The 26,510-nt window shown below is 28.4% G+C and overlaps 1 protein-coding gene across 2 annotated transcripts in view; it reads right to left on the reverse strand.

Annotated features, from left to right (window-relative positions):
- Tango1 (transport and golgi organization 1) overlaps positions 1-26,510 on the reverse strand; it is a 69,242-nt gene that overhangs the window by 23,898 nt on the left and 18,834 nt on the right. For both annotated transcript variants that reach the window (XM_067287809.1, XM_067287808.1), the window contains 11 exons: positions 25,898-25,925; positions 23,115-23,203; positions 22,962-23,039; positions 19,012-19,122; positions 15,073-15,144; positions 12,559-12,695; positions 10,251-10,341; positions 9,890-9,953; positions 5,550-5,587; positions 3,603-3,693; positions 1,530-1,668 (listed from right to left, as the gene is read on the reverse strand). In XM_067287809.1, coding sequence (XP_067143910.1) covers positions 1,530-1,668; positions 3,603-3,693; positions 5,550-5,587; positions 9,890-9,953; positions 10,251-10,341; positions 12,559-12,695; positions 15,073-15,144; positions 19,012-19,122; positions 22,962-23,039; positions 23,115-23,203; positions 25,898-25,925 — 938 coding nt within the window. The remainder of the gene's footprint in view (positions 1-1,529; positions 1,669-3,602; positions 3,694-5,549; positions 5,588-9,889; positions 9,954-10,250; positions 10,342-12,558; positions 12,696-15,072; positions 15,145-19,011; positions 19,123-22,961; positions 23,040-23,114; positions 23,204-25,897; positions 25,926-26,510) is intronic.

The following is a 26,510-nucleotide window of genomic DNA, read 5'->3' on the forward strand; positions in this document are numbered from 1 at the left end:
TGTACATTTACAGTAAATGTTAATATAATCATCATAAATCTATGAGAACAAAACATGAAAACATCCGTGTTTCTGTGTTGTTGTCTTATTTACCGGTCTTTAAGTGCTCATTATTGGTGTTTTCCACCGTAGTTTTGACTTACGTCGTAACTACACGAGTAAATTCGACTTACGTCGCCTCTCCTGGAACCAATTACCGACGTAAGACGAGGTGTACCTGTATATTGTATGCATATACAGTCAAACCTGTTTTTATGCGGGGGATAGGGACCGCATTAAAAAAAATGCATAAAAAAAAAATCTCACGAAACTTCACGAATGGCTGTAAATAATAGTTTTCGCGACACAATTAAAAAATATTTTTTTTATGCGGTCAACAGGGACCGCATAAAAAAAGTCTCACATAGAAAATAACTCAAAACCGTACGAAATAGAATTTATTGACAACAGATGTCAGCACTTGACTGCATCGTCTGGTCTATCGTCTGTTTTACATATTTTTGTCCAGGTGGTGTTTTGTTGACTTAAAAAGTAAATTATTTCATTTTTCGCATATTCATGCAATAATATTACTATAATAAGTGCATTTATGCTATAATAAGTCAACGTAAGACATGACGAATCGCACGAGACTAGTCGCCAACTATACCGCACAAATTAAAAATTCGCATTAAAAAAAATCGCACATAAAAAGAGCGCATAAAAACAGGTTTGACTGTATATTATTATAATAATTAGATATATTCTACTAAAAGAAATAGTTAAGAAGAAAAAAATTTTAAGAATGTTTAATAAAATTACATTTTCCATTTGAAATTCATCATCATCATCACTAATTTAATAACACACCATAAATAAAAATGATTAAAAATGAATGCTCATGTTTATACAACTTTCATAAAGCAATTTTTTTTCTTAAAATGTTAAAATTCCTAAAATTGGCAGTTGATATGGCTCTAATTTTAAATTATATTTTTGTGTGATCGTAGAGATTATCAAAATTACGTAGAGAGGCTAACTATTAATATCTTCCATTTGAATACTCCATCATTTTCATACGTACAATGTATCAGAACACCAAATAATTTTCGGAAATTTTTTTTATTTAATTATTATCCGCAATCAATTAACCATTAAAAAATATAATATATTTTAAAAATTTAAAGAAAGTGACGTTTTCTTAAACTTCATTTTATTTAAATTTTTAAAGTTTTTTTCAATTCATGTCACATATACTCACTTTTTTACCATCTTGTCAAACTGAATCAGAGCATTAAAACTTTTAGCAATACATGAACATTTTAGAATTTGTATACTTTAACAAACAATAATCAAGTAAATCTGCTTCGTTAGGATCAATAAATAATAATGAACTACTATACATAACATACTTATTAAGAACAATCTTAAAGACAATCTTTTACTTAATAATATGCATATTACTGTTACTTTAGTAAAATTTTAAAAAATTTTCTCTTTTAAAAAACGAAGTTCATAAAACCACAAAATAAAAGAAAAATTATACTTACTTTTGTAACTGTAATTCTTTTTCCTTAAAATAATTGGATAAAACATCTAATTTTGTCTGTGCTTCCATTTTATCTTGTAATGCTTGATTATAGTTCATTTTCAATTTTTCTATTTCCTCTTTTGATTCTGAAAGTTGTTCTAAAAGATAATTTTAAAAATTTAATTAATAAAATATTTTTGAAACAAATTTTTCTTTTAGTATTTTTCAGCGATTTTATAATCATTTTACTATAATTATTTTATACAATAATATAACTCTTCAGTGTTTTTTTCTAATGTTTTTACTAACTAATTTCAGTTTAAAAAATTTACAAGTTATTTGCTTTCAAATAACATATTCATTGATTTTAACATTTTTAAAATGATAACTAAAAAGACATTTAAACATTTCAATACTTAATTTAAACATTTCAAATATTAATACTTATCAATTCATATACAGAAAGAGTACATGCAGTCTTTGCAAATTAAAATAAATAGATTATGATTGAATAATAGAATTAATTAATGAACGAGTTACTATTTTGATTAAAAAGTAGGTTTTAATTTTTTTATTTAAAATATTTCTATTACTTAAGTGAATTTTTTAAAATTTACATTACATAAATACTTGAACTATACTAAATAAATTATTTAACATGTTTGAATTTGGCTAGACTCAAGATTTTCTTTATAAATTTATTATAAAAATTATTTTATTCAACAAGCTAAAAAATTTATTTTTTGAAAATCTGTTTGCAAATAATTCACATTTGTACACACATTTTTTTAATGAAAATTTACTTCACTCTCTTTTATTTTACATTCCATTTTTTAAAATCATATTTCATTATAAAAACGAATAAAAACCTCCCAGTTTATTTAAATTCTACACAAAAATTTAAATCCTAATTTATCTTTGGAAAAAAAAAATCAAAAATGAGCATAAGAACCTCAAACAGGTTATCAAATCCCCAAAACTACGATGGGAATGCACAAATATTTGTTGCATAACCTGAATTCTTCAGCAATGCTTAGAAAGGAAATTTATGATGAAAACAATTTATTAGAAAGCTATTGCCTATATTAATGCATTTTACAAAAGATTAATCTGTAACAATAAACTTAAAAGATACACATAGCAGAATATCAACTTAATTTTGTTAATTTTGATTTCAACTATCAATAAAATTAATTTTTATTAACTGAATGTTAGTCTGAGTAACAAAATTTTTTAAATTGTCAATTGTAAATGTGTTAAAATATAAAAAGTAAAATAGTGAAATATTTTCTAAATAGAAATTCAATATTGTATGTAATGGTAGAACAATAAACATTAAGCCAATACATCACCAACTGCCGTAAATAATCGGGCTAATTTTTGGATATATACAATTAAAGATTAGAAATAAATTTGGCACTTGAGGTAGGTGTTAGGCACCATCTCTTATTAAAATTAATAATTATAATAATTTAAATAATTTAGATTAAACTGGAAGAAAAGAATCGGCCCTAAGCAGGACTTGAACCTGCAACTCCCGCTTACTGTGTGGTCGCGTTGCCAGTTACGCTACCCGGACCTTCGGTCCGATGATCTCTTCCAGTATATATAAGCCAAAGACATAACCATCAATGGCTATTACAGCACTGACTGGGGACACCTCCATGCCCACGGCCAGAAACATCCACTCAAGGCACTCAGTCTGCCATCACAACCCCGGCAAGGTATATGTATATACAAATAAACATCATACTAAACCCGATTATTTACAGCAGTTGGTGATGTATTGGCTTAATGTTATCGGGTTTAGTATGATGTTTATTTGTACAATAAACATTAGTAATAAAACTGATTTAATCATTTTTACTACTATTTTTACTAATAATGCTCTGTTTTTTGTGATCATTAACATATATAATCTGGATTTGGACTCATTGACTTTTAGATCAAATACATTATCCACATAAAATTAAAAGATCATTAAACTCTAATCCAATTAGTTGAACCTAAAAAACTGTGTTGAATTGTATAATTAGTATGTTTAATTAATGTTATCATACTTATATCTTATACTCTGTTTAACATATCTTACTTTCTATGCAATGCAATTCTTCATTAACAACTGTATATTTTTCTAGAAGTGCACTTTTTTCTTCTTTCATTTCTCTAAATTGTTCTTGAGCCTAAAAATTAACATAAAATTTATGTTAATAAACCGTAATGAGTTAATTAGTAATTGTTTAAAAAAAATCAATCATTACTGAACATGTTGAATATATCGTAAGTACAAAAAACCTTTCACACGCTGTTTCTAGCAAACAAATTGGTGAGCACAAACGTTTTTGGCCATTTTAAAAGGCCTTTCTTCAGGTGCACTGAGGACGGTTGGAAAGTCGGATAGCAAATGTTTACGTGACGTCATTGTTTATGAGGGGTTTCCTCTTACAAGTGACGTCTTAGCAGAGAAGGTTTAAACGAAATTGACCTTGGAAAATATTTTAAGATTAGCGAAGCTGCGTGAACTATTGTCGAAGATATGCGAATTGTGAAAAGCGGAAAAAAGGAAAGGAAATAGAAAGAAAAAGGGAAAAAAGAAACCTGATAAATTTAGAAACTGCACGAGAGAACGAAACGGACAAGGAGAGGGTGGACCGGCCTATTTAATTAAGGGGATTATCAAGGAGTGACCGCCAGGCAGGGGAGAGCGAATCTGCATCCCTGCTGTTAATGCAGTTTCCTTTGAGGGACTCAGTAAAGATTTCTATAGCTTCGATTGTTCTAAGTTTGCTAGAGTCAAGAATAAGAACGGTAATCAAATTTTAACAGATTTGAAATTATTGCAAAATATTCTTCTCTCTATGATTCATTACTAGTACAGTAGAGAGTCGTTAATCTGAACCCCGGTAATCGGAACGATTTTCAGTTGGACTGTGTCGTGCTGAATCGAACGTTTTTGATACTAGATTTACTTCTAAAGTATAATTTTTATGTTTTTATATTCTTCAATATATTTATTTTGTTTGTACAAAATGAAGAAATAATTTTTAACGATACGATAGCCTCGATTATTATTATAAAAATTTTCGTTAGGTTTAAAATCAACAAAAATTCAACACGAAGTGACACGCAACAGAAAAAAATTCAACACAAAGCAACACGCAACGGAAAAAAATTTGAACATCGGACAAATTAATATATTTTTTCATACATAATCGGTAATCAGAACAAATTACTAATCTGAACAACCCCAGTCCCCAATTGATTCCGATTTACGACTCTCTACTGTATTAATACCAATTAATTTTTTAAACTACATTTTAATGATTTTAGTTATTTATCAGTTTTTAATTTTGCAAAAAGTTTATCTAATTAAATACAATTAAAAGTTTATCTTTTTTAAATAATTAAATGTAAAATAAATAAATATTCATTTTACATTTATTACACTTTTAACGCTACACACGAAACTGTCCAAAATTGGCCTTATCCATTAAAAACAAAATCAGCTGTTTGTAAAGTTGTTAGACTAGTTTTTCTATACAAGGTCCCCTTGTAGCCTGAGGGGTAAAAACAATTTCGGCATTAGCAACAGAGACAGAGTTAGTTTTCAGAGCTTAAATTCTTAATTACATTTATTAACTTTTAATTGGATTTAATTTAATAGGATTAATGAATATAAAATAAATATTTATTTTATATTCATTAATCCTAGAAAATTTTAACTGAAACATTTTCGATTTTGCAATTGAAATTACATTTATTTCTTCTCATAAAGATTATCACAGAAACATTACAAAAAAACATGAAATGATGAATATATGATAGAGACTGTAATTTCTTAGGAACTCACTTAGGAAATATAAACAAACATCTGATAATTAAATTTTAACTTATCTGAAACTTCTAACATTAAAAATTAAAGAGAGATACTTGCAAATCCTAAAGAATATACTAATGCTATTTTTTCAAACTGAACTTTGTATCATTTTGTATTTGAAAATTTTTATTTTCATACATAATAAAAATGGATAATACGTACCAATGAAACATCAAATAATTTCTGCAATTTTTCATTTCCTGAGGGGAAAAAGTTATTTTCTAAATTGTAATTTTAAATATTTTACTTACACTAATTACATAAAAATATAAAATTATTATTAAATCATGAAGGATGCAGTTCAAAATTATCAAAATATACATTTTAAAGGAAATTAATCAAAATCGTTTTAATCAAACCTGTTGTTTAATTAAAACAACAGATTTGATTAAAACTTTAAAATTTTTTTTAATGTTGAAGTTTGCTTTCTGAATATGAAAAAACACATGCGTTTGATTTCTTTTCATATATTAATTTTGATTAATTTACTCTAAAATGTGTATTTTGATGAATTTGAATTATGTCCTTCATGATTCAGTAATTATTTTACACACACACACACACATATATATATACAGGGTGGGCCAGCGAAAACGAAATGGCAGAGTGTTCGTGTTCGTCCAAGCAAAGCGCTCGGACAGGTCGATTTTACTCTCGAGGGGACATCTTTTGCAATAAAGTTTTTGCGATTCTGAATACAACAGACAACAATAAATTTTAAAAACTCATTTATTTTGTATTATCTAAACAAACATTTATTTCGAAAAAAATGTTTGTTTAGTTAATATTCAGAATCCCAAAAACTTTATTGCAAAAGATGTCCCCTCAAGAGTAAAATCGACCTGTCCGAGCGATTTGCTTGGACGAACACGAACACTCTGCCGTTTCGTTTTCGCTGGCCCACCCTGTATATACATACATGTTATATAAAATAATTACTGAATCATGAAGGACATAATTCAAATTGATATAATCATTATCTGCTGTCTTCTATTTTGATTATCATGAAGATTTTATAAAATTTTGTATATATATATATATATATATACAAAATGATATACAGCAGATAATGATATATCAATAAAATGACATTAATCACTTAAAAAGATTGTTCTGCTCAATTCTTTACAATAGACTGCCTCATAGAGAAAATACCACACTATAAAGATTTTGTAGCAGCATTATGCAAATTTCAAAGTATGTTCAGACAAACAAGTTATATAACTAATGCAGTTTCAGACCAGTCACATAACCTGGGAATGTGATAAACAGGAAAAACCAGTCTGTAGGTGACTCTGGAGACATTTTCACACCCATGGAAATGCTTTGTGTAATTGCTTTTCGTTTCTATATAAAGATTAAAGTGTGAAGATGCCTCTAAGATGCTGTTGAGAGCCATTTCATCAAATAGATACATTTACTAAAGATATCGTTATAGGGCTTATATACAGCTAAGTGGTCTTTGTATCATATTGCAACAGAAACTAAACAGGATGCCACAATCATAAGTTGAACTTGGAAACAATGGTCAGCAGAAATGAAATGTACATCATCCTAGTGGGACTGGAGCACTGAGACAAATGTCACAACACACAGATCATGCAGTAGCAGCTTCAAAATCTAGTTGGTGACATACCACATAGTGTACAAACAGATTTGAATGCTCCAATATCAACAATTACAGTTTCTCATAGATTGGCTGAAACAGGTTTGCCATCAAGCTAACAATTGCAAAGACTAGCCCTCACAACACATCATCATTTGTTACTCCACTACAAGTGTAGTGGAGTAACAAATGATGTTGTGTTGGTGTTATTCCACTACAAGTGTAGTGGTGTTACTCCAGAACTACCTGGAAGATGTATGGTAATGTGGCATTCGGCATTGAATAAGATCTCAACAATGATAATCAGCTAATGAGGATCTGGAGGAAATCTGTCAATCAGACTGATTCTTCTGCCATTCTGGAGTTCTATACAGCTGTCTAGTCATGATTTGGAATTTCATCAGCATCAATAGCTGATCATCTCTAGTACACATCAAGGAAAAATTGATGGCAAATTGTTATAATAGAGAGGTTGAAGCACAAGTACAAACATTAGACTTGTACAGCAAGCAGAAGTACACGTTTGATGTTTAAAGTCCAAGTAAAAGACCTTGAGGCGCTCGTTCACAACATCATGTGACTCGGTAAACGTTACGCATTGACTCACAGGAAATTTGTTGAGAAAATGGCAGATACATTTAACATTGAGGGTTACCAGCAAAGGTAAATAACACAAATTAAACTGTTTAAAAGTATTTATGGGATGTTTAACAACACTAAATAATTATTTTTAATTAGCGTTGTGTCTCCTACAGTACGATTGGATGATAGAACTACCTCATACTTTTGTCAAGGGAAGTAGTGGCTTATGTAAATTCGAAAGAGGCTCGGAAAATTAATTTTTGGAAAATTTACAAACGTATTATGCCGTTGATAGTAGACGATGCCGTGGAAGAACAAACCTAGCTTAAGATAAGCTATTATGAAGACAAATATATGTAAATTCTATAGGCACTTCACATCACTTGCTAAAAAATTGAATAATTAAATAATTTCTGGATTAAAATCATCTGTTTCTTTACAATATTATTCGTACATGCTTAAATAATCATTGTGGTTAAAATTATGACATATTTTATAAAAATAAACACAAAAAAATGAAAGCGTTTAAGCTGATCGTCTACTTGCCATTCTAGACGTAGCAAACGCCATTATCGACCGTATAGAATTGTTAGATGGCAGTGCTTGTCCGTCCGCTGTTCATGTTTTGGGCTGAATACGTGCGCTTCAACCTATCTATTGTTGAAGTGCTGCAGTCTGTTGCACTACTGTATCTTCAGGCATACCAAGCACCATTTTCCAGAAGGATAACATGCAGAAAACATCAGCACACATCCTTTGCAAAGTGTCCAGGTGATTCCTTAGCCAGCACAATCCCGAGATCTCTCTCCAGTCAAGAATCTGTGGGACACAATTGGGCATCGAATGCTCTTCCACAGCCACATAATGAAGATGAGCTGTGAAACATGGTCATTACCACTCGGTCAACACTATCCCAGGACAGTATTCGAACACTCATTGAATTGATGTTACATTGCATTAATGACTGTATTGCCCAATGTAGTGACTCCACTACTTACTGATCATCATGTATATCGGGTCACAGGAGATGCATAATTGTCTGAAATTAAAATAGATTGTTCAGAACTTAGTTCTCTATCTGTGTGTTGACCTTTGTATCATTTTGAACATTCCTTCATGGTGTGACATTTTCTCTGTGAGGCATTATATATGAAAATTTAATAAACTAAATACTATATTTTCTTAAATTACCATCTAGATGCTTATTCATTTATATGAGTCAAAGTCACCTGTGCTTATTCAAGGCTGGCAGCTATTCAAAGCTTGATGCTTAATGTTTACTGTTAATTATTTTGACTATTGTATTTAATTTTGTTTCAGTATAACAATGCATTTGGTTAAAAGAAATACAGCTTTTAGTCAAAAATTAAAAGAAAAGTACATTCAGCCTCCCTCACTAGGCAATAATACAGGGCTAGGTAATAATAATAATAATTTTATTATTACCATAAATTAAAAATAAAAATTATTATTTTCTTCAACTTACTGTTTGATTTTCTCAATAGTCTGACTAATCACAACAGCAAATACTACTGGCAAATACCAGTAAAAGTATCTTTGAATAAGCCTTGATTACACTGAATCTATGCAAATGATTGGGCACTTATTCATCACATAGATCACAATAGTTGTTCAAGAAAAGTGGCTACTCAAGTTTCAGTGATAATTCAAAGAAATATGGTACTTATAAATATTTAAACTTTAACATCACACAATTTTTTCCAATACAATTTTCCATTAAGCAAAAAACTATTATTTATAGCAAAATATATCAGATAAGATAATCGTATAACGTTAAATATTTTTCTAATATAAAACAAAAACTTAATTTTTTGAAAAAGTAGAATTTTGTTTTTTTTTGTGAAAATTACAATTCATGAAATTATATTTTTTTGATTGACAATGTCATTTATTTATTTAGTTTTGATTTATATAGAAATATTATAATTCATAATTTTTATGTATAAAGCATGTTTTAATTTCTACATTGACCTCTTAGTGCTATCAGAAAAAAAAGGGGTCTATGACCCAACTGAAACTGAAACTGCCTCTTATAAAACTTTAAATTATTTACTTTTCTTAACATACAAATATGATTACAGGAATTAAAGTTAAAATTAAAAAATTAATTGAAATTTCCATGTTTTTGAATTGTCTTACTACTATTTAACTATTCCAGTAAAATTATAAAATTCTTTATGTAATTTATTTTCTATTACATTTAAAAAGTTACATAAAATAAATACATAAATATTTCTAATTATTAGCACATACATTTCTAAGATTTTATTATAATAGTCAAGATATCATTTACCTTCATCTGATTCATTAATTGTTTCCTCCAATATTTTAATTTCTTTTATTGAACTTTTTATACCCTGACATGAAAAATAATGTGATATTAATCATAAATGACAGAATATAAATTAAAATATATAACTTTTTGTTCATAATTCAAAAAATAAATACATTTGCAATACTAAACCTTTATATTGCTAGTTAATTTTTTTATGTACTGTTAATGTAAGCACAAGAATATATTTAATGAATTTATAAATTAGTAATATTTTGTTTTATAAATGAATTAAAACAAATTTTTAAATACAAACAAACTTTTTAACCAAAATTTAATTTTTTATCATATTTAATTCCTTCATGAAAAATTAATTTCTCACCTCTAATTCAGTCTCTTTACATGCAACTGCACTTTGTAATTCTTCACAATTTTGTTTACTAACCTCCAACAAATTAGTTAATTCATTTACCCTGTATAATACATATTAATATATAGAAATTATTTTCAATTATTTAATTATTAAACTAATATTGAAGTCATTTAATGTGCCTAATTATTATTTAATGACACAGATTCAAATTCCAAAATCATCAAATTTATTCTTCATAAAATTATTATTATTATTATGATTATTTTGCAAATATTTATTAATCAATGATTGAACATTGCATTTGATAAAAAATTCTTCTATTGTCATAATACTTCTTTAAAATGAACAAAACTTGACATCGTTACTACAAAGAAAGAGACCAATTCTGCTTCTTAAGATAACCAAAAATCATTTTAAAAAAAATTTTTTTTCAGCTCTCTCAGAAGCATCATTCATTTAACATTTCAAAATTACAATATCCCAATAAATGCAGAATAGTATTTCTTAAATTTTTAAATTGGTTTTTTGTAAACTTTCCATATATTCACTTTTAAAACATTATATTTACTGAACATTTATTAATATTTAAACTTTACTTTTTAATACATTTACCTGGAACATTATTATGTTAATTAGATCAAATTCAACTTAACAAATAGCCAAATTTTATATTAGTTAATAAAATATTCTTATTTAATATTAAAAAGTTTAAAACAATACATCAAAACTTTAAAGTAAAATTTTAAACTACATAAAATTACAATAATTTTCAATATTTGTTTTGTTTTATATTTTAGGAAAAAATACTTTAAATGTTTTTAAATAAATAAAATAAAACACAACAACCAGCTAAAACATTATGATCACTGCCCATCAATGCAATCAACTTTTTAAACAGATACACAATGGCACATATGAAGATCTTTGAACAGGTACAGTGTATGCAAAAGTTTCCAGTCAGATTAAGTTTTTATGCTGTATCAGAGAGAAAAAGTTAAAATTTAACTACACTCAAATATATAGCATGTGGGATGTAAGCTATCATAATAAAATGCTATGTATCTCTTCAAAATACAATCTCTGTTTATTACACCAGAAAATGTTACAGAAGCCAGTACGTAAGTTTCTGGCCACTAGTTAAAAAAAATCCTTCACATTCCTTTTATGTAAAAACAAATAAACATTCTTGGTATATCACTACTCTGCAGCCAATCCTTTTGCCGCATTGTTATGTTTTCTCGGAAAGAGTTCCAACTATTACAATAGCCTCCAAATTCCCTCAACATGAATCCAATGAAACATTTTTAGTTTGAGGTGGTGAAATGGGTTCTTGTTGCATCATCTCAACCACAAAATTTACAAGAACTGAAGGCTCTTCTGCTAACATCTTGGTTCCAGCTTTCACTGGAACCCACTGAGATCTTTTTAGAATCCATGCCTCACTGAATGCAGGCTGTTTTGGCTACAAGAGGAGATCAACATCCCATTAAGTATACAGTCATAATGTATTGGCTGGTTGATGTAAATATTGATTAGTCAACTGAGTTAGTTTTTTTTTTAACTATTTAATGTACAGTTAAACCCAAGTTTTCAAACAACTCACTTTTTGAACAAATTGGTTCATGAATGAATTTCAATTTCATATTTGCCCCAGTTGCGATACAATAACTCAGTTGCCAAACAAGTTACTCAGAAGGAGTTGACCATAGATTAGAGAGACAGACGGTCAACTCCCTATATTTCCTATGTTAAAGAAAGTTGATGGCCTGATCAATCAGCAACAGGAAGAGTGATTCAGAAGTTAGTGGAGCTGAGATTGCCCACATCATTAGATGCCACAACAAAAATCATCAATGATGTTATTTAAATAAAATTTTAATGCACATGTAGGAAAGATATTACTTCCATTTTTTGGTATGCTCCATAGCTAAATTTAAATCGTATTATAAAAACCAACCGTTAATTGACATTCACCTAATATAAATGGCATCCAACAATTTGTGTTTAAAGGTGCTTAAGTCAAATTAAATAAAAATTTATTATATATAATATTTATTACATTGCACTTGTAGGCATTATTAGTATGAAATACAGATAAAAAAGTAAAAAAAAAGACTATTTTGGGGTCAAGAATGAATTAATCCATTTTATATCATTTATGGAACAATCTTTTTGGTTTTTAGAATAACTTTTAGGAATGAATTATGCTCCAAAACCGAGGTTTGACTGTACTGTACTCTTAACTTTCCACAATGATATAATGCAACACAAGAATATGAATATAGACAATAGATAGAATGAAAAATTTATTTCTTGCCTTTCATTCCAAACCTGGGCTTCTTGTAATAACTGTTTACAATTTGTTTCTAATTGATTTAACTTAGTACTTAGATCTTCATTTGTTAACTTTAAATTTTCATTTATTTCCTTTTCATTGGATAATTCTAGATGAAGCTTTAAAAAATATTTATAATAAAATATTACTTTTAAAAAGTAAAGAAGAAAAGAGAAAATTATAACAAAGTGAAACTAAAGTAATTAATTGTTTGGCAAGTAATTCTTATTATTATAATTTTAATACACTTATATAAATTTAATTTTAAAAAATTACAAAATTATAATAACATGTATCTAGTATTTTGGTATGCTAATAGAATATAGTATTTTCTCAATCATCATCACTATTCAAAGTTCACATGAAACACAAAATTTAACATAAAAAATTATATATGCTGTACTATACTTTTTTATTTAATATTTTTTGTAAATTAATTTTCTGCAATAAAAGATTAATATTTTAGAAATGTATAATTAGAATTTTTAGTAAACATGTTAAATTTAAAAACGAATACTCTAAAAGTAATGTACACTTGCGTGTTGTGGCATTACCAAATGTGAATTAAAAATTCGAAAACCGTTGTATTTAATATTCACCTGACGATGGTAGCTTTATGCAATGGTAGCTTATCCGACCCCCGATTAACCGACTTATCAGTTAACCGACCGCGTTCTAGTCGGCAAATTCAAATGTCTGCTAGTGATGTGGCGCTACAATATTTGGCTACTTTAATATTATTTTTGTTAAATTTTTGCATGTTTTAGCTGGCAACACTGCCTCGACCATGAAAGGGAGGCCGGTATTTAAACGAGGCTTAATTTTATTTAACGACGCTATCCAATTGCTGTATTTAAAACGTGTGTGACGTTTAGCGGCAAAAAAACGAGTGTCAGCTGTAAAGCACAATAAAATTTTGGACTTCTTTTTCTAATGTATAGGCCTACTTTATGTAAAATATGTAACCTGAATATATATATATATATTGTTTGTTTTGTATTTTTCAATAAACAGTACAGTACTGTATTTATTTTGTGCAAAATAAAGAAATAATTTTTAATGATACAATAGCGACGATTATTATTTTAAAAAAACTTTTGTTAGGCTTAACATCGATGAAAATTCAACGCGAAGTAGGTTACTAGAGATATACTAATATACTAATTACATGGGATATACTAATATACTATACTAATAATGTATTTTTCATACTTTTCGGTTATCCGTTTTTTCAGTTATCCGACCAACCCCAGTCCCCAATTGAGTCGAATAATCAATGCTTTACTGTATATTTTAAATAAAGCTATAAATAAACTCATTATTATTATAGCATTATAAAAAATTTTTTACAACACTATAATAATAATAATAATGAGTTTATTTATAGCTTTATTTAAAATATAATTTTGCTTAAATGTAACGATTTTATCCGTTTTTTCAGTTATCCGACCAACCCCAGTTCCCAATTGAGTCGGATAATCGATGCTCTACTGTAATTTTAAATAATTTTTGCAATTTTAATCAAATATTATACATATAATTTTTTCAATTGTCATCATGTTTGAAAAATTTGATTTATATAAACACCTCTTATGCATGTAATACACAACAGAAATGAAAGAAATAAAATTGAATATGAAGTGACATGATATTGTTACATTCTATTAAAAGCCTATTTCTTCTGCAACAATTTACAAAAAATTTAATAGTATAGTAATAGTATAGTAAAACTTGAATATTAATATTTAGCCAAACAATCCTTTGAACAAGTAGTGAACTGTATTCTATAAGGCAGGGGTGGCCAACTTTTGTATACATAAGATCTACTTTTTATCTTAAAAATGCGTCGCGATCGACTTGTTGTCATAGGCATAGTGTAAGTGGGGAGGGGGAGATGTGAAATACATACTATGTTTATACACTGTGTTTCAGTACGTGGTGCACTGCTTGTGAGTTGAGTCATAACTGCATGCATACTGTTGTGTTCGGTTACAAATATAATACATTAAATCAAGTCATCGCGAGCGATCGACCAAAATTGGCTTGGCGATCGACCGGTTGATCGCGATCGACTTGTTTGTTGGCCACCCCTGCTATAAGGTATCTTTCAAAAGGTGGTGTATTATTTCGTAAACATGGTAAATTGTTTCTACCAGTTTGTCTCTTAAATTTAAAATAAGCTCCTATATATTTTTCATTAACCTCTAGATATTTTCAATAGAATTAAAGACTAGAGAATCAAAGATGATTTCAATAATATTACAATCAACAATTTTTCATATTGTCTTACAGATTCATTGTCAAGTTAAAAAATCAATCATTGATACATTCAATACATATCATTTATGAAATGACTGAAATCTGTTCTTCTCAATTTAATTAACAATCTTGCATAAAACAAAAAAATAAAATTCTATGATATATTATTCATGAGTTAAAACATTAAACTCCTGATTTTTAATAATAGTAAAATTTTCAATGTATCATTATACAAACCTGTTCCAAATTCTGTTCCATTTCTGCATTTAATTTTTCATTTTCTTCTAATTTTTGCATCAACTCTACATTCTAAAAACAAACATATACAAATAAGAAAAAACTTTAACATGAATTGAATTTAAACAACTGTTATACAGAGAAAAGTACTACTGTAGATTCAAAGAAAATATAATTCAATAAAACTATTTTAAATATAAAGAAATAAAGTTTATTTTACATTTCATATTTTCACAATTATTTTAATTACTTGATATAGGTATCTACCATTTAACTTCAGTAATCAGTTTCTGAAAATAAGGTGTTCTGCAAAAATGCATTACAGGGAGTCTATTTTGCATTAATTTAAATGGAAAAAATTATAATACATTGTCAAACCAAAACTCCCAACTTCCAAAAATATGACTAAAACACAATATAATACCTGTATATAAGTTTCAAACTCTCATATTAGAATATAAAATGATATAACCTAATATATCACTTTCTAATCATCATTTATTGTAACTAAGACATCCAGGGATATGTTATTTTAATCCAGGTTTAATCAAGGTAATTTTCAGGTCTTTCAATTTCATAAAAATTAAGCCATTTCTACTACCTTACAGGGGGTGGATGTAACTTTAGAATTTTAAATAGTACCTTTCTATTTTTTTTACTTTTGGATCCTTGATTAAAGAATAATAATAATAAAATTTTATTTAAAACATTTTCTTTTTTCAAAAATGTTAATTTTAAAAGTTATGAATATTTTTAGTTATATTTTCAAAAATTAATAATTAAAGAATTGGGTTAATGTTACCTATGGTTCCAAGATTGTCTGATTCCAGCAAGGAAACACGTTCTAACATAACCTAACCTATTCTAATAATTTTGTTGATAATAATTATGGTAATTTATTAGAATAGGTTAGGTTAGGATAGAACAAAAGTCGGCAGTTTGTCAAGTGAGAAGAGCCAAATTGGCATGGAAACAGGATAACAAAAGTACCAGAGAGGGGCATCGAGGCTTAAATGCTTGACCGATCGCCGACCAACTGTGTTGAAAGACGCCCCCTAGTGAGCATTACAGGCATTCCGTGACAATAATAAATTCCTATTATAAATATACTGAATTATTTATATTGTTATCGGCTATTGACCAAATGAATAATAATAATTTATACTGTTAATGTAAATAATAATTTATATTGTTAATTTAAATGTGCGAAATATGACACACGACAGGGGCGCCTCTAGTGGCCTTTTTGGCATTTGTTACATGGACAAACGTCGGACGGACGGATGCGCATTCAATGGGTTATATACAGAGGCGTAGCTACTGTGGAGCAGTTGGAGCAAAGTTCTCCAGGCGCACGAACCACGAAGGCGCCAAGTTAGAAAGGGCGAAATAAAAACTTGTAAAAACATTTGTAAAAAATTTTGGATTTAATAATAATTAATCAATTAACGATTAGATTTGAATCCGTTTGACAATTATGTACACTTTTCAAGTGCTTTTCGCCTGCATATCTTGTCGCGTCATCTGATAAAAATATTCTGGAACAATCAGAATTGTTACAATCGGCATATCCCTTTGACATTCGCCTAGTTTTGAATCTCAATTGCTTTGATTTAAAATGTTTTTTTATAGTCAGGTAAAAGAAATTACTTCTATAAGCGAAATTGCTGAACTACTTTTATTTCACACCGACATTATTATAGGTTCTCCGACATTATTGCAGCATGCCTCATTTTTCTAATTTTACGGGCGACCACAACAACAGCAAAATGAAGTTTCTCAAAAATAAAATTAATCAAAACTTATTTAAGAAGCAGCATGTCACAACACCGTCTTAACTCTGGTTACTATATCCAGGGACGGATCTACATAGGGACTAATGGGGCTTAAGACCTGGGCCCCCAAGTGTCAAGGACCCACAAAAATTGAATTATCATCATAAATTTTTAATACTTTTTCATTAACAATGAACATTTATCGTACAGTAAAAAATAGTTAATAATAATAATAATATAATAATGATAATTTATAGTATTATTTGTATTAACAAAAAATGGGTTCCCATTGGACTTCAATAAGCCCTAGGCTCCGAAAAATCTAGATCCCCTGAAATCCTAGATCTGACTATATCAACTGAAAAAACAATAGCTTGTCAACTTGATCTGAAGAAAGTGATTGACCGATTCGCAAAAGAAAAAGCGAGAAAACAATTTTGAAGTTTTATTATGTATTTTTATGTATTTGTTATAAAACTAAACTTGCTTACATTTTGTCAATACAGTTTATATAATATGTAGTAAATATTATTAGATACTCCGTACTTAAAGAATTATATTTATTATTATATTTATACCAGATAAGTCCGACGTTGCTTGGGCAAAAACTAATGAAAGCAAAGATTAAGAATATTAGATCATAGGCGATCTTACTCATTTTCACTGGGTGTGAGAATTATGTCTCCCTCTTCCAAGACTATTTAGAGCATTTTTAGATAGGTCTAAAAATATGTTCAATTTCTCGCAAAAACGCAAAATACCGCATCTAAAATAGTACAGTAGAAGCTAAGTTCTTCAGGGTAATCCTTAACCGATTTTGAAAAATTTCTTCTTAGTGTACATTGGTATGGCGTACCCTAACTGTGTACCAAATTTCAGCTTTCAACTTCTGTTTGGGCTCTGCACTTATTATTATCATCAACCCATCTTGATTATATTATAAGATTTATTAAATTGAATATTTTATTGTTGAAATGTCTTGAATCTCAAATAAATCGTTATTAGGTAAGGTTTTAAATCAAAATAATTAGGTATGTTTTTAAATTAAATGTTCAAAATAAATTTTGTGAGCCTCCGAGGAACAAGGGGGCACACTGATTCTACCTGCTCCAGGGCGCTGAATATGTATCTATGCCACTGATTATACATATAGATATGCTTCAAATGCTACCACTCGCATGGGATTCATATTGATCAACGTGAGTGTCGTCATGTGCGGATGGGCTAAAGAGTGGTAGAGAGTATGCCGTACGAGTCGAAGTTTGTTCGGCGGCTCTATCTCATAAACTGGTGTTATAAGGCTGCTTATAAGAGCCGTAAACGTCTATGCAAAGAGCCGCATGCGGCTCACAAGCCGCACTTTCCAACCCTTGGGATAGAACGGGCATCCCCACTGTTTCCCTTCTTCTATTTGCTGGAATCAGGGATGAGCCGCCATCTTGGAACCATAGGTAACATTAACCAAAAATTGTTTTTTTATGATCTAATTTATTATAACTAAGATATTTAAAGTTTATTTGAAGACCTGAGGTTTTTCAAGGTCAGGATTTATTACCTTGCAACAGGAGCAAGAATGTAAAAATGATAAAAAATGCCTTATCTTAATTTACAGATTATAGCTGTAACATTTGAAATCAATACTGTTTTCGTAGTTAACCCAATTCAGTTATGTTATCAGTGTGTCTAACTTTGATGATGATGTCAGAATCAGAATATTGACTACTATCCTATGATTCAAACTCATCATTTTGGATAAATGGTCAGGGTGGTTAAAATATCAGCCTATTGCTCTGGAGTCAGGGAATAAAATACAAAAGGGTCAGAAAAAACCTCAGGAATTTTTCAGTAATAGTCATCCCTGATGTATCATGCTCCATTCCTCACTACCTGTCCATCCAATTGTGGGCCTGGATGAACATGTGATGGGCTAGAAAAAAAATAACCTGTTATTGTTTGCAGGCATTAAAAAAACTGCATTAATGCATAATGCATTTAATGCAAACACCATTAAAAAGGGTCACTCTAAACTGCATTATTCTATACAGTACAGTACTTTCAACATGTTTCCTGTGCTTTTCAACCTTGAATTTATTTTAATCTGAGTTTAATTAAAATTACACAGTATATTGCATCAAATTTTTAATATTCATAAATATTTCCTTACTTTTTCCTCTCTTGTTTGTGCCAAAGACTGTAAACTAGTTACATTCTTCTGTAACATCTCTAACTGATAACTTAATGTTTCAACACTACTCTGTAGTTCATTATTTTGATTCTGGAAAAGTGTAATAATAATAAAATTAATATATTTAAAATGAGCAACTAATAATTTTCAAATAGATAGTTAATGTAAAAAATTAATTCATATAATAATCATCTATCAGTAATCAAATCTGAATAGATATTTATAGGTATATAAATTAAAATCATTATAATTTTAGTTATAAAAGTATTTCAAATTATTTCAAAATCTCTATTCATATTCATAAAATTATATACAGTCAAACCTGTTTTTATGCGGTCTTTTTTTGTGCGATTTTTTATTTGTGTGTTTTTTTTTGTGCGATTTTTTATTTGTGCGGTATAGTCGGTGACTAGTCTCATGTGTTTTATCATGTCTCACGTTGACTTATTATAGCTGTGGGAACGCCGGGAGGTAGGACGGAGTCGTACCTCCTTTTTCTTCAGCGAACAGGTCAGCAAGACCCACCCCACTGTCAAGGATGGCTAAATTTTTATGATATCCCGACTCGTCGGGATTGGGTAATTAATTGTCAGATCGAGTGGAGGAAGTGTGTGGGTTCGTCAATAAGTTTAAGGCGATATTTGAAATAACGGAGACCATGATGAAAACAAATAACGATTTATTTAAACGGATAAACAAATACAGAAAATCGAACACGTCCAGTTCCTAACCGCAAGAGAGAGAGTTTACAAATTTAGGGGTCATACCTCTTCCTAGAATATATCGGTTGTAATCGAAGTACTAATCATCTCGGTTCTCCGGTCGTGGAGGTAAGCAGGAGGATCAGTCGGGGTGGCTCGTCGTCGGCGGGCTTCGGTGACTTCGGGTTTCGCCTCGATTCTCGGGACGGCGTCTTCAGCGACCCCATTCTCAGCCTTTTCCCCCTTATATACTACAGGTCACGTTATCTTCGATCACCAATCGCGATAGTGGGTGAATCGCTGATGATTCGATCTCCGTGACTTAGTTTGGATCCGGAGGGAAAAGAAGTGCGTTTGGACGGCGGAAGGCTGCTCATCCTTCGAATTTCGACCGTTTCTCCAATTTCTCACGAGGGGATTTGAACAATAAAACAAAAAATTTTGGGCCGGGTTAAACCCGGTCCTCACATAGCTAAATAAACTTATTATAGCATAAATGACCTTATTATAGTAATATTATTGCATGAATATGCGAAAAATGAAATAATTTATTTTTTAAGTCAACAAAACACCACCTGGACAAAAATATGTAAAACAGATGATAGACAAGACGATGCAGTCAAGTGCTGACATCTGTTGTCAATAAATTCTACGTCTGTTTTAATTACGTTAATTAAACCTTCAAAGTGCTTTCACATTCCTGGACCATTAAGATAAGATTCATTTTAAAGCGTAAATTGAAGGTAAATGTACTGTATTATTTTTTCTATTTAGATATAAAATGTTAGGATTTTTATTTTATGTTTAGACATAATCCCTGAAAATGAATAAGGGCAAAAACAAAGCAAAGAGGAAGGTAATTTCCTTAGAAACTAAGACTACGATTTTAAAACGAGTCATTTTCTATGTGAGACTTTTTTTATGCGGTACCTATCCATACCTATCCACTGCATAAACATGTTTGACTGTATATGAAAATCAATTTATGAAACTTTTATCATTCAATTATATGCTAGTAAAAAATCATTAAATTCAAACTGTAAATCATGAGATATATATTTATAAATTCAAATAATAAAAAAAGCCAGATTTTACAAAATTATTTTAAGCTTCAATGAAGTGAATTCTTAAACAAATTTGATATTAGACATAAAAGCTATTACTTAATATGTTATAGTAATACATAGCATTAAACATTAATATTTTATAAGAATTATTTTTAAATTATTAAATTAAATTAAAATAAAAAATTATCTAGAAAATGTCAGCTTAGAATAGCACTTTAACCAAAAGCTTCTGCAAACCTGATGAGCAAATTCAATCATTTGAAGTTGAAGTGTTTTGTAATTTAAGCTCCATTTTTCTATATTTTTTTAGATTATTTATAATTTTTAAAAGCTGTGTAATTTTATCTAGCTTTAACACTAAATTTGGCCAACCAAATCATAACCAAATTTTCTAATTTCAAAAACTTAACCAAAATATGTATTTGATTTCAAAAATTTACACATAATATAAAAAAAAACAACAAATATTTGAATACACAATTCATTCTTAAACAAATATAAATTTATCATGAATTTCAACAAAAGTTTTATTTAGTTGTAGAAAAAAAATTAATATGTAATTTTACATTTGGAAAAATATAAAATTGAATCTCCAATCAGAAATTAATTTATAAATACAAACTAATATTGTAAAAAACTATTTTTCATTAAAAATTTAATATATTTGTGAATTGAAACAATCAGTTTATATATAATATGAAGAAATGGGTGCATACAGTATACAACCTAATGCACAAAGTTTCTGAATCTGTTTCACTGAACAATAAAAGACAAGCATTCAGTGACAGATCAATTCCACAAGTTTTGACTCAGTTAAAAAGACAATCCAGATCTTGAAAATATGACATACTTTAAAGATGGCAGTACTTGGTAATGCATAGTCATGTTAAAATTTTCTGATAGAAATAAGGAAATTATGATTAAAGTTTCTCCAGATCAGTTATCACACATTATAAAAGAGTAATTAGATCTGAAAATAAACTTCAAATTCATAAAAATTATAACATGCAATTACATTTTCCATATAATTCTCAATGTGATTTGATTGAAAAATTTTTTTTTGTTTGTTTTCTATGAGTACCAATTAAACTTTTACAAACTCTCTTTGAAGGTAAATCATCCATTATCACTGAAAAAGTTCTATGTTGTCATTATTCATAACCTCAAATAACAAAATTCTCATGTCAACCATTTTTCAGCTCAGCCATATAGCATTCAACATGCTCCACATACCTTTCAATGACTGGTTGAATCACAATGACCAGTCAGATTATGCACTGAATGCATCAAAAGTAATTATACTTCTAAAGGAAATGTTTTCTCTAAAGATTTAAAAATAACTACAAGTTTATCAAACATATAATACATTCATTAATTATATCAAACTTACTTTATATGTAGTTAAAAAAGGGATCAAAATTAAGATCTAGTATTGGAGAATAAAATGTAAATACAAAACTGTTTAAATGTTATACCAGTTTATCTTACACATTAAAACTGAGGATTACACATTATAATAAAAACTAAAATAATCGATAAAAAAATTAATTGAAAAAAAGATTAACTGAAAAATAAATTATTAAATTTTTATTTAGAAATCTCAGACTAATATCACACCAAGAAGTTTAGTAGTATCTTGTGTTTTAAATGGATATGTAGAAAAAATAATATCAATGCAATTTCAGGTTTAGAACTATTAAACTGAAGTTCAAAATTTATACTCCAATCAACTTTCCTTATTTTTAAAATATAATTATTATTTTAAATTGAGAGAAATATTTTACACAATATTTCAATAAAATATTCATTATAATCAAAAAAACATACATGGTTTTCTCTAATTTTGCCATTAAGTTCATTAAATTGTTTTCAGAATTAAATGATCTATTACTAAAGCAATATGAAATAAAAACTCAATTTATATTTATAACAATTGTTTTAGGAGGAGATTTATTTTACTTGTTTATTTCATAAGAAAAAGCATGTAATCCAGCAAATCTAGTTTTTTTCCTGCAATTTTTTTATGTTTATAAATATGTAAATAAATATTATGTGGATCTGTAATGAAAAAGTCTGTATATCATTTTATTTTTTCTTCAGTTACTCAAATGTAAAGAAAAAATATCAAAAATTAATTTAATTTCAAAATCAAATGACTTACTTTAGTTTCATCTAGTTCTTTTTGGAGTGGAGTGGTTATATTTCTTTGGTCTATTAAGTTTTTCTGTAACACTCCAAACTGAAATTGTTAATTTTATGTTATTTATAATGAAAATTATACTAAAAACTAAAATTTATATTATTTGAAAATTACTTGATGTTTTGTAGTATCAAGTTCTTCTTTTAATATGTCTCTTTCAGTTTTGACAGTAAACATTTTTTGCTCAATTGCACCTAATTTGCCTTTATAAAGAGGAGAATTTATTATTTAAATTTTATTCAAATATAATAATTATAGAAGTATATTTTATAATGATTTAATTGAGTGCAATAAAAATAACTTAAAGAATAATATAAAAATTAATTTTAAACATGAGTGACTATGTACACAAAATAAAAAATTGAAATAAAAATACTAACAATAATATAAAAACCAACAAATTTACAAATGTTAAAGGAAATATAATTGTTATCATTGTAATTATTAAAATTAATTTTACCTTGATTACATACAATTTTTTTGAAAATAAATATTTGCTGATTAATTATCTAAATAACTAACTAAATAACAAATTTGCTGATATTTACTTTACTTTTGATTAGTTCGTAATAATCAGTTTTTCATAAATGATATTTATTATTATATTTCCAATATAATAATATCAGCTCTATAAATTTAGTTCTTACTATGCTGGATGATTATAATTAAAGTATCCCTATTCAGAACTGGCTAGATTGAGATTTAGCAGACCAAATGCAACCAAATCTGGTATGGTGACATTTCCATGCATAAAATTGGTACAAAAACACACTACGTATGGCACTTTTGGTATTGCAAGTAACAAACCTTTTATTTGTATAAAACACTCACACTTTACAGAGATCTTATCAATGCAGAAAATACTATTCAATGTGGTCCTCATTCTGAAGGTGTAAACCTGAAAGTGATAAAATATGTTCAATGGCTGAACATAGATAATCCTCTGTGATGCATGTGATAATTCTCACATTCATTTTTACTACCAGAGGAATTAGTTTCATTTTTAATCAGCTAAACCGTTTTGTCATTACATATTTTGACACTGACATTTCAAGGCTTATTTGTAAAAAATTTTGTTTGATTTGTGTGCAAGTGTTTTTTTTTTTTTTTTTGTGTCCCATCAAATATGGAAAATCAAAAGCAGCATTTTTGGAATATTTGGTTTTTTATTACCGAAAAGGTAAGAATGCTGTTCAAGCAAGAAATAAATTGTATGACATGTATGGAGATGATGTGTTGACAAAACAAAAGTGCCAAAACTGGTTCACAAAATTTCATTCGACAATTTCAATACTGAAGATGCACTATGTTCAGGAAGGCCAGAGGAAGCTGATGAAGATAAAATAAAAGTATTGATTGAAGCAAACTGCTGAATAACAACATGCAGAATCATTTAAATTTGTCAAATTCAACTATTTATGATCACATGAAATGACTTGGTTTTGTTTCAAAGCTTGATATATGGATTCCTTATGTTCTTAAAGAAAGGGATTTGTTCCATTGCACTGACATTTGATTTGCTTTTCAAATGTCAAAAAAATTATCCATTTTTGAAGCAAATCATAACTGGCAACGAGATAATGGATGAGATGGATGAAATGGATTGTTTACAACAATGTTGAATGGAAACAATCATGGAGTAGAAGAGATGAGTGGCTCAAAGCATTTTGAAAGCTGATATTCATTAAAAAAAAGTAATGCTCTCTGTTTGGTGAGATTTTATGGTAATTGTTTTTTTTTTTTAGCTTCTACCAGACAATGCCATAATTGATTTGAAAAACTGCCATCAATTGAATAAACTGAGTGATACCATCAAACTGAAAAGGCAAGAATTGATGGACAGAAAAGGTGTAAGAAATTTTTCTCTGTTGCTTGTCGCGCCATGTTGAATTTTTGTTGATGCCTAATGAAAATTACATATTTTTGAAAAAAATTGTATTATTTGAAATTACTTTTTTTTTATTTTGTACAAACAAAATAGATATATTAATAAATGTAAAAACAAAAAAATTATATTTCAGAAGTTAGTTTTAATATAGAAATTATAATGACTAGCGACATCTAGTTTCAAAAATGTTCCGATGCTGAAACGAGATATCTAGGATCCACAGGTCAAGGTCATTAGGTTGCGATTCAAGATATGTTGGGAATACCAGGGAGTAGGTTAACCATAATAATGCCAGACCTCACACAAGTTTGGCAACTTGCCAGAAGCTGTTACAGCTTGGACGGGATGTGCTACAATACCCACCATATTCGCCAGATCTGGCACCCTAAATTATTACTTGTTATGATTTTTAGAAAATTTTTTAAATGGTAAAACATTTACTTCAAATGAGGATGTCAAAAATCACTTGAATCAGTTTTTTGTAAGCAGAGATCAGAACTTTTATGAGCCTGGAATCATGCTACTACCAGAAAGATGGCAAAAGGTATTGGACCAAAACGATCAATATATAATTCAATAAAATATTATAAGAAAATTGCTTTTTTTCATTAATAAAAAAGAAATGAAATTACTTTCCGAACAACCCAATATTACAATATTTTGTGAGTATTTTATTAAAGGACAAATTAATTTAAATATCTTAAATTATTTAACTTTATATACAAGAAGAAAACAACTTTAATCTTTTACACTTTGTAATCTCATAAAGTAACACAAGAGTTTCAATTCATTCAAATTTCACTCATTGAAATTCAAATATAAGTTTTAAAATGCAAAGTTTTCATATAGAATTATAATTCAAATGCACATAAAATTACATACACATACACACACACACACACATTGTGTGTGTGTGTGTGTGTGTGTGTGTGTGTGTGTGTATATGTGTGTGTGTGTGTGTGTGTAATTTTATGTGCATATATATAAATATATTAAAATTTAAACTCACCTATGAGATAAGATTCTTTACTCTTTCTCTGAAAATAAAATATACAATAATTTTTAATTTATTTAACAAGCACATTATATAATGAAAAAAAAACTTAAATAATTATAATAGATAAAAATTAAGTTATAAATCAAGGATATTTATTACTAATACTGGCACTGATACAAACTTTAAATAAAATTATAATTCATATAACTTTCATGTGAAAATGAATTACCGTATTTTACGGACTATAAGACGCTACAGACTATAAGACGCACCTTAATTTTTAAGCAATTTTTAAAAAAAATACCTATAAGATGCTACGGACTATAAGACGCACCTGAATTTTGGAAGCAATTTTTCGAAGAAAAAAAGTGCGTCTTATAGTCCGTAAAATACGGTATATCATTAAATTTCAAAAGTGTAGTTCTTCACAAAAATTCAAAATTAAGTATATGCTAAAGTTAAATTATATATTTTTTCTTATAATATCAGTTATCAATGAGTGAATCAACATGAATTTTTGTGATAATTTTATAATTCTTAATATTGTTTTATTACTACATTTATATTTCTTATCTGTATTTCTTTCTAGATAGTTTTACAGTTATGCTTTAATTTTAATATTAAA

Source organism: Centruroides vittatus, unplaced genomic scaffold (assembly GCF_030686945.1).
Source record: "Centruroides vittatus isolate TY-2023 unplaced genomic scaffold, ASM3068694v2 scaffold_712, whole genome shotgun sequence".
In the NCBI taxonomy this organism is placed as follows: domain Eukaryota; kingdom Metazoa; phylum Arthropoda; class Arachnida; order Scorpiones; family Buthidae; genus Centruroides; species Centruroides vittatus.